The 16,283-nt window shown below is 37.5% G+C and overlaps 2 protein-coding genes across 2 annotated transcripts; both read left to right on the top strand.

The window, feature by feature from the left end:
- Positions 1–715: 715 nt before the first annotated feature.
- Positions 716–2,656, top strand: mrps17 (mitochondrial ribosomal protein S17). The gene is made up of 3 exons (XM_008288589.1): positions 716–805; positions 1,184–1,327; positions 2,139–2,656. The coding sequence occupies exons 2-3, from the start codon at positions 1,205–1,207 to the stop codon at positions 2,454–2,456; spliced, it is 441 nt and encodes a 146-aa protein (XP_008286811.1). The 5' UTR covers positions 716–805; positions 1,184–1,204; the 3' UTR covers positions 2,457–2,656.
- A 1,006-nt stretch (positions 2,657–3,662) lies between these two features.
- LOC103362275 (protein NipSnap homolog 2-like) lies at positions 3,663–14,617 on the top strand. Its single transcript, XM_008288588.1, has 10 exons — positions 3,663–3,839; positions 5,825–5,952; positions 6,041–6,086; positions 6,194–6,288; positions 7,739–7,809; positions 9,751–9,891; positions 10,014–10,045; positions 10,611–10,705; positions 12,470–12,553; positions 13,261–14,617. Exons 1-10 carry the CDS (start codon positions 3,748–3,750, stop codon positions 13,323–13,325), a joined length of 849 nt encoding a protein of 282 aa, XP_008286810.1. The 5' UTR covers positions 3,663–3,747; the 3' UTR covers positions 13,326–14,617.
- The last annotated feature ends 1,666 nt before the right edge of the window (positions 14,618–16,283 follow it).

Raw genomic sequence — 16,283 nt, 5'->3', positions numbered from 1 at the left:
AGGACGAAATGTTTCTCTGCTACCATCTTGTGGCGAAAATTAACCTTTAATTTTTTTTTTTAGGAAAGCAAATTTTGGATACAAAGGACAAAGTAACAGCTCAGGTCTCCAACCACGAGGATAATAGTGAGTTAGGCAGAGTTGAAAATGTAAAAATAGAATTAACAGGTTGGCTTGGCTCATAAATGGTTCAAACATCCTTGGACATTATTACTGACGACATGTCACTTTTTCAGCTCTAAACACTTTTCTTTTCTGTCGAAGAAGAAACAACACTATTAATGCAAACCATCAACTGTAGTGTGTAAGTAGTATAACATGAAAGTAACAAAAAAACTCTATGCAACCAGTTTCATTGAAAAGAAAGCACTGTTCACTAAATGTGTTATTATTATTATTATTATTATTATTATTATTATTATTGTTTTATCTCTGTCTTCATTAAACATTAAGAACATACTGCCATTCTGCCAGTGGGAATAATGTGAATATTTTAAGTAAGTTTAATATTCCAATCTGAAATGATAGGATAAGAGCATAAACTATTTGAATCACATATAAAAGAATATTGTAATATTACCACTTAGAAATTTAAACTCTACATGAAAGTATTTGTTATTGGAAATACACTTTGCACTGTGTTTGTAAACTGTATCAAACACAAAATACAAGTTCTCTGCTCGCTTTTTGTCCTCGTCAGTACCCGTAGTGACGCCATCAAAACAAGCCGGCCGGAGCAGCATGGAGGAGTCCTGTTTCTGAGGAATTGTTGACCTTCTACAACTGTAACATTGTCCTAGTTTCTGTGAGTTTATTTGTTTTTAACGTCCTACCTTCACCGTTAGTCTCTGTTAATGTCAAATGAAGTCAGTGAATCTCGTAATCCCCGCTTTTGAAAGAATTGCGGTTTTAAAGTTGACGCTAACGTTAGCTGCTATAAAGCTACCTGTGTAGCCGCTGTTCGTCTCCTTATGTCATCCCTCTTTAAAAGTGTAAAACGTTTACATAGATTACGTTAATAAATATTATAATTCAAAGGTCTCCGTTTTACATTTATGTTATCAGGGCAAATATTTTAAAGTTTCTGTTGTAAAGCTGAAACTATCTGCGAGTGTTAGCTTTAACTGAACATATGACATTTGGGATACTAAGAAGTCACGTTTTTTGGTCTTCTTTACCACAGGTTTGAGTAAAGTATTGCAGAATGTCAGGCAAACATGCAGCAGTCCATGCCAAATGGATCATCGGCAGAGTAGTAGGGACCAAGATGCAGAAAACCGCCAAAGTGAGAGTCACAAGGCTGGTGCTGAACCCTTTCCTGCTCAAGGTGAGTCTTTAACAGTGATCCTTTACTGCTGATACCTGCAGAGAGGACAGCTGGCATTTTTGGTAAATAGAGTACTTTTCACATATGCAAATGCAAACATTGATAGAGCACTGTTCAGAATCCAAGTGACAAAGTGCATCACAAAGCAACACAATGAAACAGACAAGTCATAAAAGTCATCAGAATTTATAAGACGGTCAAAAACACATGGTGTATTTTATACAAAGGTAAAAGTATTAAAAGAAATAAGAGTTTAAAGGAAACTAAAATTAAAATCAGTAAAGAGATTACTGCTGTGTCTCATCCCTCTAGTTGCCTGCCATTTCTGAAAGAGACAACACTTGAAAAAATGTTGCGGTTTTTACTTTTTAAGACATGTTGCATGTACAGATTCACAAATGTGAACTTTTTTTTTTTTTGCTGTTCACTCTAATTTTTTAAATTGTATACATTGGGTTAACTATTTTTGTGGTTGCGGGACTGAGTAGGCTGTTGAGCTGTGGTAACTTATCTTAACTTATCTTTTTTGTTGAAAAATAAATAGTTAAGCCAATTGGTTGTTCATCACTAAAAATAATCTTGCAAAAAACTTATAAATACCCAACAACAAATTACTTTTCCTTCTTTGAAAAATAGTTTTGACAGTAATTTAAAGTCTGCAGAAATTATTATTTCAACACATGTACCACCACATGTTGTACACAGTTACCTTTATTGTGTGCAACTAAATGCAATGTATTTTTAGATCAATATTGCATTGCTGTACAATTACTCTGTCTTAAATTTACCGTTATCTCTTCTTCCCCAACAGTACTACAACAAGAGGAAGACCTACTTTGCCCATGATGCTTTGCAACAAAGCACTGTGGGAGACATCGTCCTACTCAAGGCTCTTCCTGAGGCCAGATCCAAAAACGTGAAGCATGAACTGGCTGAGGTAGTGTACAAAGTTGGTCGGGTGGTCGACCCGCTGACAGGAAAGAGCGTTGAAGGAACTGAGTTTTTGGAGCCTTTGACCGACCTTCCACTTACAGAAGAGACAACGTTATCAGAAAAACTGCAGGAGCTCAACATCTCTGCCACCAGCAGTGAAACTGATTCATCGCTTGCACAGACTCCCTCTTCATGACGGAAAACTGTTCTTCCATGCAGTAATGCTAGTTTCAATGTCACTCTGCAATGTTTCTGTTTTAGGTATTAATGTAGATATACGTTTATAAATCTGTAATCTTGTCATACAGTGTGTAATATAATTTCCATGCTGCTTGCTTGGGTAATTTGAATTCAAGACACATTTCAGAGGTATTTACAATAAAATGTCAATGGGAACACTGTGGCAGAGAACTTTTCTGAGAACCACATTCACTGAAATATTCTTAAGTCTACACACTTGAGAAGAAGAAAATGAGCAGATTCAGTGATCATTGATCCAACTTTAGGTTTATTTTACACCATGCAGAATACACACTGAGCTGATCTTAAGAGCAATGAAAAACAGTTTTAGAATGCATGAACCTAAAATTCCTTACCCTGTCCAACATGCATCATAGGTCCACAAATGTATCTTAATCGGCAGATTCTCCACTCATATTCAGGAGCTGCATATTGTTTGTATGAAAGCCTCATATAAGCTCCATTCAACCAATCTTGTGTCCTTAACATTGTGGCCATGCACGGTGTTTTGTGAGCAGGTGAAAGCAGGTGAGGCTTAGAAATCTGGAACAATTCACACATGGATCTTCCTTTATATTATATTTTCAACCCTTGTTTCATTTATCTAATGTGATTATATATTTCTATGTGCATATTAAGGTATATAAACACATGATTTAAATGGGTATACGCTTTGTATTTTTAGTCAAAGCAGGGTGTCCATATCTTTCTACTGTCATGTTTGAAAGATGAGCAATATTGCATGTAGAAATAAAAAACATCCCAATATGTCATTAGTGCATTCTGTATGTGGCATTGAACACCTGGTTTAATTTGCTGTCACTCTACGAAAACAAGACCTAATAGTTTAGCCGTTGTTTAAAATGTGCACGTTTGCAGTATTTCGTACTAAAACAGCGCACATCATGAAACTTTTCAGGTCAGTGTTTTATATTTTTAGGAGGAGAACAAACACAGTTCTCTGTTTAAATCGAGATTGTTGGTCAAAGTCCACAAGCCAAAGAGAACTATATAATATCAGCATCAAGAGTGAACTGTACTTTAGCGAGCAGGTGGACAATAAACGTCCTGTCAATACTTCATCAGCTGCTGTTATCATCAGGTCTCCTTGTTTGCAGTGAGCCACACGACGTTAAGTGATTCCGGTCCATAAAGTTAACCGGGGGTTAACGTCAGCTCCTCCGGTAACAGCCCGGACTGCGGCTGCAGTCAAACCACCTCCAATTGACAACAGCTTTCAGGGAAACATGGCGACCCGAGTCCTTCAAAGAGTCGGCAAAGGCCTCAAACAGACGACTAATGGGCTTCAGACGAGCGGACAGGTCACCGTCACAATAAGGTTAGAGTTTAACAAACGACATTTACCGACGCAGACGTTTAAATTGTACTTTAAACGTGTTTGGCTGCAGCACAGTTCACACCAATGACAAACTCCGGGATGCTAGCTGGCTAAGCTAACGCTAAAGTGAACGCTAACGTATTGACGTTGGCTACGTTTACATCTGTGTAACGTAGCTAGCATTAGCTTTTAGCTCCAAACTTGCTAAGTTTCTGCTAATTTGTACACTCCAGAATCACGGAGTTGTGGAGCAACGTGCGCTAGCAGCTATCTTTGCGCACTTTGTGCACGTGTAGACACAATATGAAGAAATAATAGACAATTATAACTGAGTTTCTGTCGGTCCCACTTCAACTTCAAGGTCAACATACAATGAATCGCTGCACAGCGCAACTTGTGCTGATTAGTAAACGATAGTTTCCTCGCTGTTGCAGTGTCCTGAATCAAGCTGCACTGTGGACATATTTGTCCTTTAAACGCAGAGATGTGTACAAAACAGAGCTCTAACTAGACAATGCAGTGTGTTTTAATGTTTGTGTTTGCTTTAGAAAACAAACTATTGGAGGTGGACTGCTTCCTGATACACAAAACTGTTGTCGACGCTTTAAAATCATGTTCATCACTAAAAAACTAAATGCTGTGCATGTGGGCAGACTGCTTAGAAGTTCATGTGGACTAATCCTGTGGTTATGTGCAGCATGTTCAGCTTATAGCCTCCAGTGCTGCTGGCCTCTGAGCTGCAGGAGTGAGGTGGTCTTAAAGGATTTGTTCAAAGTTTGCTGCTGCCATCATTTACAAATTAACAGTGTCAAGTTGTGCAGCCACACTGACCTTCTTCTTATGGAGAAGGCAACCACATTTCATGACAGGTAAATTCAGTACAGTATGCTAAAGGCATAACAGTTATGGGTACAGCAATATTTTTGAATCAGTACTAGATTTTTGAGGCTGATCTTGATAAGGACAGATTTAAAAAGTCTTCAACTATATATATCAGCCAGTGTATAGTCTCTGACTTCGACACACAGAATAAACCTTTTTGTTAAAGGTCCTATTATTATCACATTTTTCTGTTGATAAACTTTGGTGGGAAATTGTCTCATAAAGGCACATATATATGACATTTCTGTACTGAATTTTCTTCTTATTTTTATCAGCAGACATATACACTAATAACAATACATTTTCCCAGTATATAAGTATTTAATTTTGGGACCAGACTATATCAAGGATGTTTGCTGAATAAACTGTGAAGGTCTCTTACATTCTGCATCGACTGGTCAGTTAATGTTGTCCAGTGTTTAGACCAGACAAAGTGAATCAGTGTTCAGTCATTGTGCTGCAAACTGCTGTAATCAGCTCCTGCTGGAACTTAGATTTGCCTCTAATTCAACTACTTTTAAGAACAAGCTGACGACTGTTCTTTTCTTCACTGTTTTTAATTAATCACTGTTATTATAAAGTCTGGTCTAAACTGTCTGTACTTTGAGTAAACTTGTTTGATCTTTTTTCACTTAATTGATTTCTTTTCTATTTCATTAGACATTTTATCGCTTACATTCATTTGTTTTTCTCACTCAACTGTTTTTTTTTAGCTGTTTTGGTCAATCGGTTTTTACTATTCTATTAGTCTGTCCACCTCATGTAACTTATCTGTACTGTTTAATTCACTTAATTTCATTGTTTCGTTTTTTTGTTTGTTTGTTTTGTTTTTTTAAAAACTTTTTTACTTTTTTAAATTTGCCTGTAAAGCACTTTGAATAGCGTTTAGTAAAGTTTGTAACGCTTGCTTTTTATACCTTTAGAAATCTAAAGGCAGAAAAAGATTACACAGTGGGAGCAAAACCATAAAATGCTCTCAGGGCTGTAACATAGCAGACATAGTTGGAAAGCTTTTCTGTTGTTGTTGGTGGTGTTTAATTGTTGCATTGTGTAGCAGAAGAAGTGCTGCTTGTGTCTGACTTTTGTGTTTTGTTTCACCACAGGAGCCTCTCAGCGTTCAGGGAAGACAGCTGGTTCAAATCTCTTTTCGTTAGAAAGGTCGACCCAAGAAAAGATGCTCACTCTCATCTGCTCGCCAAGAAAGAAGACAACAATCTCTACAAAGTACAATGTATGTACTGATTGATGACCGTGACTGGGACTAATCCGGTGAAATCTGTTTCATGGTTTATTATCGATCCGTGTTTTGTCTCTTGCAGTTCACAACGTCAAGCCAGAGTGCCTTGATGCTTATAATGAACTATGGTAAGAAGTCTTTCCTTAATTAATTTCATTCAGATGCCCCGTCAAAGCACCTTATTTGTTAACTATGCAGCTAATTTGCATTTGTACACGTTTGTGTGTTCCCTTAGTGAGGACGTCTTGCCTTCGATTCACGCTGACGCTGAATACCCCTGTGAGCTTGTGGGCACCTGGAACACTTGGTACGGAGAGCAGGACCAGGCAGGTAAGAGCATTCACCGCATCTGAAGGTTATGTTGCAATCTGAAACACATGCAAGTTGTAAACCTGCATTTGGAACCAAGTGCTGTTTTTAGAAAAGAAAGCATCATTTGAAAAACTCATAGACAGGAGAAGGTTGCGACAATAAAAAATGAACCGCAATGATTAATTAGTTGATAGAACAGTTCTATCTTCTCAACAGTCAGGATTCTTTGCTTTTATGTTTTAAGTATATTTGAAAAAACATTTTGGACTTAGAAGTTTTGATTCTTCAAAATAAGCAGTTTAGAGATTAACCCTTAGTTTTCGGGGAACTGAGAAATATTTTTCACAGTTTTCTGACATTTTTATAAATACAGTATTCATTCAGTTGGAAAAATCATCACCAGTGTAATTTACAATGATTTCTTATTTCTAGTTTTAGCCCTGTGATATATGATGTTACATTTTTTGATCTCCTGATTGAGGTGGACTGTTTCAGACTACCACATGAGTCAAGGCAAATATTATTATGTATACATAATTTATTTTAGGTTTTAAAGTTGGACTGAACTGAATCAGTGGAGGCCCATCCCTTCAGTTTATTGCTGCAGATGCAGAATAGTGTGAGCTGTGAAGGATTTCACAAACTGTGATTACCTCTTTTTAACTCACGCTTTACTCCAAGAAAGTAAAGACACTAATGTCCTGACAGCACCCCAGTTAGTCTCCTCCTCAGTGACACAAACCAGCACTTTGACAGCTTTTTATTTTAGCTAATTATAGCCGTGGCTGTGTTGCACTTTTCCTGGCTGCTGTCCATCTTGTCCTTGTGGTGACATTTGTCATTCCTCAGCTGTCTCTGATGTTACAGTGCAGTAATGTTGTCCCAGTCAGGAGAATCCAAAAGCCTGCAAAATGAAAACGTGCATGTGAGCATTTGAACAATACAGAGTACTGTGTCTCTTAGAAAACACATGGTGTTCTTGCCCTGTGGGAAATAGCTGTTATTTTGGCTTTATTCCATTGAATTGGCCTTTTTTTTTTGGTTTTTTTTTTTTTTAATTTAATCATTGGATTCAGTGTGTTTGTCTGCATTGTGGTGGAGTTTGTGGTACCCATCAGGTTTAATATTAACATACATAGTCTGTATTGACTGAGTAAAGGCTTTTCAGCTTCTCCAGAAGAAAGTTCTATTTGTCTCCTGTCTTTTTTGTCTTTTCCCTGCAGCACTTTCCTCACATTTTACTAGACGTACTTTTAGCAATAACATGATGTCATTTCCTGTCATGTTTAAGCACTGACTTCATGGTGTATATAGTGTGGATCTCATCGAGCCAGCTCCAAATCACAGGTGGTATAGATAAAAAGTTAACTACAGATGCTAATGTAAAGAAATATCTTTCCCAAAAGAACACTACAAGATATATTCGAGGGCTGCATTATTTTTGGCTCTTCTGCTCCTTCTATTCTAGTTCACCTGTGGAGATATCGGGGAGGATACCCGGCTCTCACCGAAGTCATGAACAAACTCAGGCAGAATAAGGTAACGGGTGCTCGGATTAGTTCAGTTCGCTGGCAGTTGGTGACTGTAGGCCAACGTTTCTGGCAGTGCACCCCTCAAATTAGAGTCACAGACCATTTCTCCATCCATGTCTTTCACCATCTTTATCTGTGATTTTATAGCTGTTTGTTGTGATTGTAGTTTTGCTGCAGTTATCTTTGAAACAAGTACATTTTGGTTGTATGCTGTAAATAAGGTAAGTGCAGATAAGGGAACTAATCCTGCCTTATTCATGTTGGTGTTTAATCTTCAGAAATGTAGGGGGAAAAAAATCTTCTTTTTAAGTTTTAAAGGTTTCGAAAAATGCTAATCTAAAGTAACATTAAGATCATTGTCAGAATAAAACGTATTTATACTACAGTATTCATAAATTGCGAATACATTCATACTGGCCATCTTGAAGACTTTCAAAGATTTATAATACGTGTCTGTTAAAGACTGCCTCTGGTGAAAATGTAAAATTTTTTTGAAGTGTTTTAACTGTCTAAGATGAGCTGATGACCTTAGCTGCAGGTAGAAACAGAGAAAAAGTGAACTTCATACCTCTCCACATTCTAGAAAAGGCAATTGTGCAGAGTTCTAAGTCATTTTAATATATAAAATTAGATTTGAATGGGGCTGCAAGGTGGAGTGGTGGTTAGCATTGTTGCATCGCAGCAAGAAGGCTGCCGGTTCGTGTCCCGGTGAGGACACCCAGGATCTTTCTGCATGGAGTTTAATGTTCTCCCCGTGCAGCATGGGTTCTCTCCGGGTTCTCTGGCTCCCTCCCACAAGGTCCAACAACATGTTGAGGTTAATTGGTGATTCTAAATTGTCCGTAGGTGTGAATGTGAGTGTGCTTGCTTGTCTGTCTCTAAGTGTTGCCCTGCGATAGACTGACTGACCTGTCCAGGCTGTCCCCTGCCTTCGCCCTAAGTCAGCTGGAATGGGCTCCAGCCCCCTGTGACTCTCGTGAGGATTAAGCGGAGTATAGATAATGGATAGTTTGATGTTTGAATGGAAAAAATATGAAACTTTGGTCCACAGAGGCCAGAGGTGAGTTTTTAGGGGTTCAATCAATGACCACAGAGGGAATTTAAGTCACTATTTATTATCAAATGAGGTAACGCAGTGGTGATTGAGCCACTTATGAAATTCTGTAAAAGTCCTTGCATTTACAGTGTTACGAACTGGTTGTCTGTGGCGACATTTCTCCACAAATTATAAACCATGCACAGTTAGTGATGCCTGTTCCATAACCCAGCAGGTATTTTTCTGCCAGAGACAGCAGGTGGAGCTAATGCAACAGACTCTGACCTAAACTCACCTGTGTGTGTGAGGCACAATCATGTTTTATATCCCTTTCGCTTTCATGTGTGGTGACCTTGAACTGTTGTGAGGCCGTGGCCCTGGTGCTATCTAGCAACCACTTTATCCAAGCAAAACACTGTTCAGATCTCTGTAAAGTGAAGATCAAAGCCACACCTGCAGTCACTGCTCATCATCATAGGTACCACCAGAAAGAATAAAAACTGAAATTTTCAAGATTGCCACTTTAGAGCTATTTTAAATACCTCACCCACATTGATGGTACTCATTAAAGCAGCATTAACTATTTAAAATGAAGCCGTGACTGATCACAAACACTGGCAGATTGCTGAGATAAAATGTTTTTTTAAGTCGCGTGAACATTGCAATTTCAATTTGTATACTTCAAAATAGGTTTAAGGTAATGAATGCATAACTTATCATACCCTCCCATTAGAAGAGGTGGTTTCAGGTGTGAACATTTCAATGCACTTAAATGGTCTGAAACCAGTCTTGCTGACTTTATTGTCTTGAACTCATTAATAGAGGTTTTAATATTTTGCAGTTGTATTAGGATTTGCTTGTTATAGCCGTGTTTACTGAGTACTTTGTTGCTTTGGTTTGTTGTTGCTGCAGGTGTTCATGGACTACAGGAACGAGAGGGGAAAGATGCTGCTGTCTCGCAGGAACCAGCTGCTGCGTGAGTTCAGTTTCTGGAACGAACCCGTCCCTCGCCCAGGACCCAACATCTATGAGCTCCGATCGTACCAACTCAGGGTAACTTAAGTAGTGCATTCACCAGCGTCCTCTTATTGTGTATAAACATGTTTTGTTGTTGCTTTAGTGAACCGTCAGATAACCAATTGTCCATCTCTGCTATCTTCACGTTCTTGCTTCAGCCAGGAACAATGATCGAGTGGGGAAATTACTGGTGAGGCATAGCTTTTTTATTTTTATGTTTTTAAGATGTTTTTATTTGCTACTTAAATAAATCCAAGAAGCGTATAAGCTTTCAATTTTGTTATAACTGCAGACTTACCACTATTATGTACCATTTATAAAAATTTCCTCACTACTATTTTATTGGTTTTGCAGATTGTTGCAGATGAATATGAGTCAACGGTACTTTCTGGCCACACAATCAATGCATGACTCCTAAGCATGACAAGATATAACACACATTAATTTGTAAATTCCAAGCATAAATGACTTGTTTGCCCTGTATTTAATATATGTATGTTTTTGATTGAACTGATTGTAACTACGAAATTTGCCCGTCAATGTGATAAAAACCAAACATGCTGGGAGGATTAAAACAATCCTGAGGTTCAACATGAAAATTTGATGTTCTGACCTGAAAGAAATTATGTAGACATCACTGATTGCTGGTTTTATTTAAATACAAATTTGTGCTGGTGGTTTAATTGGTACAACCTGCTGATAACAGGCTCTTTGTTGTTTGTTTTCGTTCATCTATAATCTGTGGTGTTTTTCAGGGCTCGTGCCATTGAGATTCGCCAGCAGAACCACGAGGCTGTGGGAGGCTTTTTCTCTCAGATTGGAAATCTCTACACTGTTCACCACTTATGGGGTGAGCAGAGTGTCCAAGATAAATGAACTGTCCTGATAATTATAGAGAAAAATGCAAAGATAAGGTAAACTTTAGAATATGAATTACATTTACAAATGCATCTCTGTGTTGCAAATAACTACACAAATGTGTTTGTAATGTATTTATCAGTTTGTGAGATGCATCTTTGATGTGTTCTCGAGATTTTCTCTACCAAGTAGAGCCCTGTGTGGATTTTATTTATTTTTATTTATTTTTTAAATCCTCCACCCACCATCATGACCCACAACCACAGATTTTCTGACTATTTATCCCTGCACAATATGGAAAATGTGTCTTCTTCTGTAGTTTTAATAGAGCAGTGTATACCTGTTTGTAATAGCATGGCAAAAATACAATTAGGGCATGCATCTCTTATAAATGTATTCCAGTGCAGTTCACATTTCATGCATTTCTTGATAGTATTTTGTTTAATTATTCAACAATAGTATCTTGTTAAATGTGCAGAGATGGCAAAAGTACTCACATTCTTTACTTAAGTAGAAGTAGAGATACTTGTGTGAAAATAGACTCCAGTAGAAGTAGAAGTAGTGACTCAAATCTTTTAGTCAAGTAAAAGTAAAAAAGTACAGGTTCAGAAATTTACCTAAGTGCAAAAGTAAAACGTAAAAATGAATTTTTAGCTTCAATGATACACGATGCCTCTTTTGATAACTCTGGAAAACAAAAAAAGTTTTAAGCACACAAAATAGGATTGTTTTCATCCTTTAAGAACCTGCACAGGGCTGGTACAGAGACAAAAAAATCACTGGACAGTTTTCCATTTCAGCAACATTATGAACATTAAACATTATAATCAACATGGAAACACTCATCTCTTCAAGACTGCCAAAATCTTTTATTGAGCCTCAGTAGAAGCCGGTTCTCAAAGTTCTCTGAACGGAGACGTGCCCTTTGGGTCTGAAAATCAGTCCTGCAGTGCTGAAAGCCTCTCGTAGGCCGCTGAGGCAGGCAGGGGTGTGTCGAGCTTCAGTGGCAAATTGCACACTGTTGGTAAAGATAAAGATGTTTGTTGTTACGTCTTTTATGTCATGTTGTCATCCGCGGAGGTTGGAAACAAGTAACGAGCCAATTTTGAGAATGTAAGGAATAGAAAGTCCAGATATTTGTGTTCAAATGTAGGAAGTAAAAGTAAAAAGTCGTCAGAAAAATTAATACTCAAAGTACAAATACCTGCAAAATCTACTTCAGTACAGTCCCAAAGTATTTGTACTTTGTTACTTCCCACCTCTGCAAATGTGGAGTTCCAGATTTGTGCTTGTTTTGCATCAGTACTTTGCATATTTGTTGCAACAGCTTGTCAGTAGCAGCAGAGACATTTCTAACGTCTAAATGTCAGACTTGCCTTACTTTGTTTTTGTGTTGTACAAATCTGCTTTAATATTTTTTTTTACCTTTATACTATATGTTGACTTCTGGTTAATGCTAAATACCAAAATATGCAGTTTAAATTTAAAACCACTCACTCCATTTGAGGTTTGTGTTTGGTTCTACAAAACCTGCATGATCCCAGTGAATCATCTACCACCAAGTATCAGCGTAACTTCAGGAAACACACGAAACACTTTTAGTTCATAAAAGTAATCTGCATAACCTCATGCTAAATTTTCACTATTCACCACTTCTCTGGAGAAGAACGGAGACTTTAGATACCATGTGTTGATTTGAGTGAAAACCGTATTTAACCATTTTATTCAACTCGTGTGTATGTATATTTTTTTTTAGCGTACAAAGATCTGCAGTCCAGAGAAGACACCAGAAATGCAGCCTGGCAGCGTGAAGGCTGGGATGAGGTTGTTTACTACACGGGTAAGTTTTAGTTTGCTGTCTTGTCTCTCTTTTCTGTACCCTTGTGACAGCACTGGAGAATATTAACAAGCATCAACTACATCTGGAATGTGTCATGTTATTGGCATGATCTTAACTTGCTGTCATTTTACAAAATTCATTCCAAATGAACAATTCCACGCAAACCGCAAATGAAAAATGTAACTGCAAAGAGTAAAAGTCTGCTGTAATACATTACAGGGCAAATGTGTTCACTGTAAAAAGCGTCACTTTTTGTGTGTTTTGCTGTTTAGTCTTGCATATAGCTGTCATGTTCTGATATGTCAATATCTTAAAAACAAACTTAATGTTATGATATTGATTTCACACATTTTAAAAGCAGAAATGAAACCCAACTGCTGACATTTTATTGTACCTTATTAATATAGAATAGATAAAAAAGAAATGTGAAGTCTATTTTACAAATCAAAACCCTCCAGAGTTTGACATAGTTAATCACATCATATGGTCACAGACATTAGACAAATACTCAGCAGTCTTCATGCCTTAGTAATAAAAGATTCTTACAGGATTCCAATACAATAACCAGCAACTCCAACTCAACACACTTGTGAAATACTGACTAAATTTAAAGAGTCTAAGTTGTCTATTTGTTCAGATTACTACAGTGTATGTACACATCCCTGAAACCTGTTTCTGAGGCTCTTGTTTGTTTTTTCCTCCCACAGTCCCTCTTATTCAGCACATGGAATCTAGAATAATGATTCCCATGAAGACCTCGCCCTTGAAGTAACCACAGACATCGGGAGGGAAAAGACTCAGCAACCACTGCAACTATTACACTGATCTGTAGAGAGTGTAACAACCATCGGAGTGCGCACTGCCAGGGATATCGGCCTAGCATAAACAACTTTCTGTTTTTTTGTTTTCCTTTCTTTGTTTCTTTGCTCCACTTTTCTGCGTGGGCCCTTTTTCAGATAATGAGTTCAAAATGATTGTCACCAAAACTGCCCCTGTTACAGCAGTTATCGTGTTACTGATCCATTTATATGGCGTGTGTGTAGACAGCACATTACTTGGTACACTCCTCCTCTTCACTGTCTGTCATTTAAAGGGTCAGATTTGAAATTAATGATCATATTTATTTTTCTTATGGTGAACTGTCAAAAGCTAGTGTCATCAGCCTCTAAGTGCTGGTCACAGAACCTTTAAAATGTCTTAAAATTAAAGAAAAGTGACCATTATTTGTTGCGCTCGGATTCAGATTAAACAAAAGTAACTGCCTCTGTAGCCAGAAGTCATCGCTCACTGTCAATTTTAAGTGGACAGGTATCTTGCTGTTTACAAATCCGCGTTCTGTGATTGACAGTCAGAGTTTGTGCTTTTGGGCCACAGTGAGACTCCAACTTTCATCATGTTCATCACTCCAGAAAATGTTTTATGTTTACATGGCTTTGACCCATACAACTGATTGTAACAGTAATTTGTGTCATCATCAGTTGTCTGGATGAAGAAATTTATAAGAACACTGTAATGGAGATGCACTCAAGCTGAAGTTCACGAATGCGTCATAGAGACGAAGCGAGAAATGGATTCAGAGCACATTTGTCTCCTCTGTTAAACTGAACACATCTCCTGATTCCTCTCTGACTTTGACATCATGATATTTCTGACTCTTCCAGCTGTGGAGAGGAGGACAAAGCAGTTAAAATGATTAGTTCTGCTGCAATCAGAAACATTTTTCTAATCAGTATTTACATTACAATCTGCTGTATACTGTCTGGTTTGGCCTATCCCTATATCAAGCAATTACTATCAGCCGGGTGATTGTGTGCTCTAATTGAGATTAATGTGTTTTTTTAATGGTGAGATTGTAGATAAACGTAGGAGGTTTGTTAACCGAGCCAGACATCTGGTGACACCTTTGTCTGTAAATGCGTGGGGTCTTCTATAACTGTCTGATGTTTGCTAGACAAGTGGACAGAAGAGGAGTGATGTCCCAGTGTGGTAAATGTAAGATGCAGTGCTTTAATAAGATTAGTTGTACATATTTAATTAAACTTCTGATGAAAATAGGAAAAAAAAGTGTTTAACTCCTTTTGTCAGATGATGAATTCAGCTCTCGGTCTGTCCCTAATTGTTGGTGCTGAATCTGCATCTATTTACACATGACTAAATAACAAAGCATGCATGTTTCATTTTACAGGGCTACAAAAAAAAAATATCCGGGAGTAAATAGTTAAAGCTGCCTCTTACATCTGACAGGAATATCACACACAACAAACATACAAAGAGAGAAACATGTCGGAGTGCAAACACAAGTCTTTATGAAGTTTTCCAGACTTTAAACAGTAGAAAGTTATAAAGGATCCGTTTGAACTAAATGCAACACTTTTGTTTTTGCTCTCATTTTTCATGAACTCAATTTAAAGATTTGATTTTTTTTTTAATGTACACAAAATGTTTATTTCTCTCAAACATTGTTCACAAATTTGTTTAAATCTGTGTTAGTGTGTCAGCATCTTGATATGCCACACCTGTTAGGTGGATGTATTATTTCAGTAAAGGAGAAGTGCTCACATACAAAAAGTCTTAGATCTTCGAGTTCAGCTCATGAAAAATGGGAGCAAAAACAAAAAGTGTTGCGTTTATATTTTTGCTCAGTGTATTTCTGTATCACACACTGAGAAGTGACGCAGCTTCACCAGTAGGTGCGTAGTTTTAGGTGTGACTTGTGCTGCCTTCACTGTATGTCAGAATTCTCAAAACTCTTAAACCTGGTCATCTGAGGAGAAAACCGCCACACCTGAGTATATTTCCCCTCTCAGAAAAGAGTTAAATTTCATTTTAAATTTTCATAACAGATATTTAAGACTGTAGAGAAATGCCTTTATATCACTGTCTCTGGGGCCATCTGATTAGAAATGTGAGGTATTTATTAATACAAAAGGGGAAGCAGAAAACAAGCATTATGTAAGTGGAAATCAACAATAAATATAAAACCAGGATGTAAAAGAAGAGTAGATGAGACCAGATACAAAACTATCAACACACACAAATATCAAGTTCTGAGACTTTTAACATGACACTGACACCTGTTGAAAAAAAAAACAAAACAAAACAAGATTTATTTTCAAAGAAGGAACTCAAACTATATTTCATAAAGCTTAATTTATGAATTCAAAACATTGCACAGTGCATCACTACGTTTTATATGTCACCTCTAAGCAGCAGAGTCTATCTGGTTATAACTTTTCCCCCTCACCAACACTTGCATTTCATCTCCTGGACTATTTAAAGGGTCAGTCACTCAAATCACTATTGAGTAAAAATCATTATTAAAAGCTTTAATAACCATTTGAAATACTGGTTACTGGCTGATTGATAAAACTTGCTGGTCTGGATTCGTGGTTTTCACATTTGTTGCAAGACACACATTTACATATTATTATACCCAGTGTTTATGTTGCACTTTATGTTTGGAAAATTGCTCTATAAATTAAAAAATTCATGTGGATCGAAACATTGCTAATCAGAAAATGAATTGCAGTTTGGCAGTAAATTTATACCAATGTTGCTTCCACGTCTCTTTTGGCGGAGCTGAGTCACCCTAAAGCCCATATATCTCTATGTGCGGGTGAAATCTCACGGTGTTTTGTGCTAATGTGAATGGGGAGTTTGGGAAAGCAGAATGTCCGAACCTCGACTGGTTCCCTGAAGGCATCAGCAGAGCACGTGTTGGAGTGTTCTG

Source organism: Stegastes partitus, unplaced genomic scaffold, assembly GCF_000690725.1.
Source record: "Stegastes partitus isolate 25-593 unplaced genomic scaffold, Stegastes_partitus-1.0.2 Scaffold567, whole genome shotgun sequence".
In the NCBI taxonomy this organism is placed as follows: Eukaryota; Metazoa; Chordata; class Actinopteri; family Pomacentridae; genus Stegastes; species Stegastes partitus.
This window is presented reverse-complemented; position numbering and strand designations above follow the sequence as displayed.

Coding starts and splice junctions, on each gene's coding strand:
- mrps17 (XM_008288589.1), top strand. CDS start 1,205: ATGTCAGGCAAACATGCAGCAGTCCATGCCAAATGGATCATCGGCAGA. Junction 1,328..2,138: donor TGAACCCTTTCCTGCTCAAG/GTGAGTCTTTAA, acceptor CTTCCCCAACAG/TACTACAACAAGAGGAAGAC.
- LOC103362275 (XM_008288588.1), top strand. CDS start 3,748: ATGGCGACCCGAGTCCTTCAAAGAGTCGGCAAAGGCCTCAAACAGACG. Junction 5,953..6,040: donor CAATCTCTACAAAGTACAAT/GTATGTACTGAT, acceptor TGTCTCTTGCAG/TTCACAACGTCAAGCCAGAG. Junction 7,810..9,750: donor ACAAACTCAGGCAGAATAAG/GTAACGGGTGCT, acceptor TTGTTGCTGCAG/GTGTTCATGGACTACAGGAA.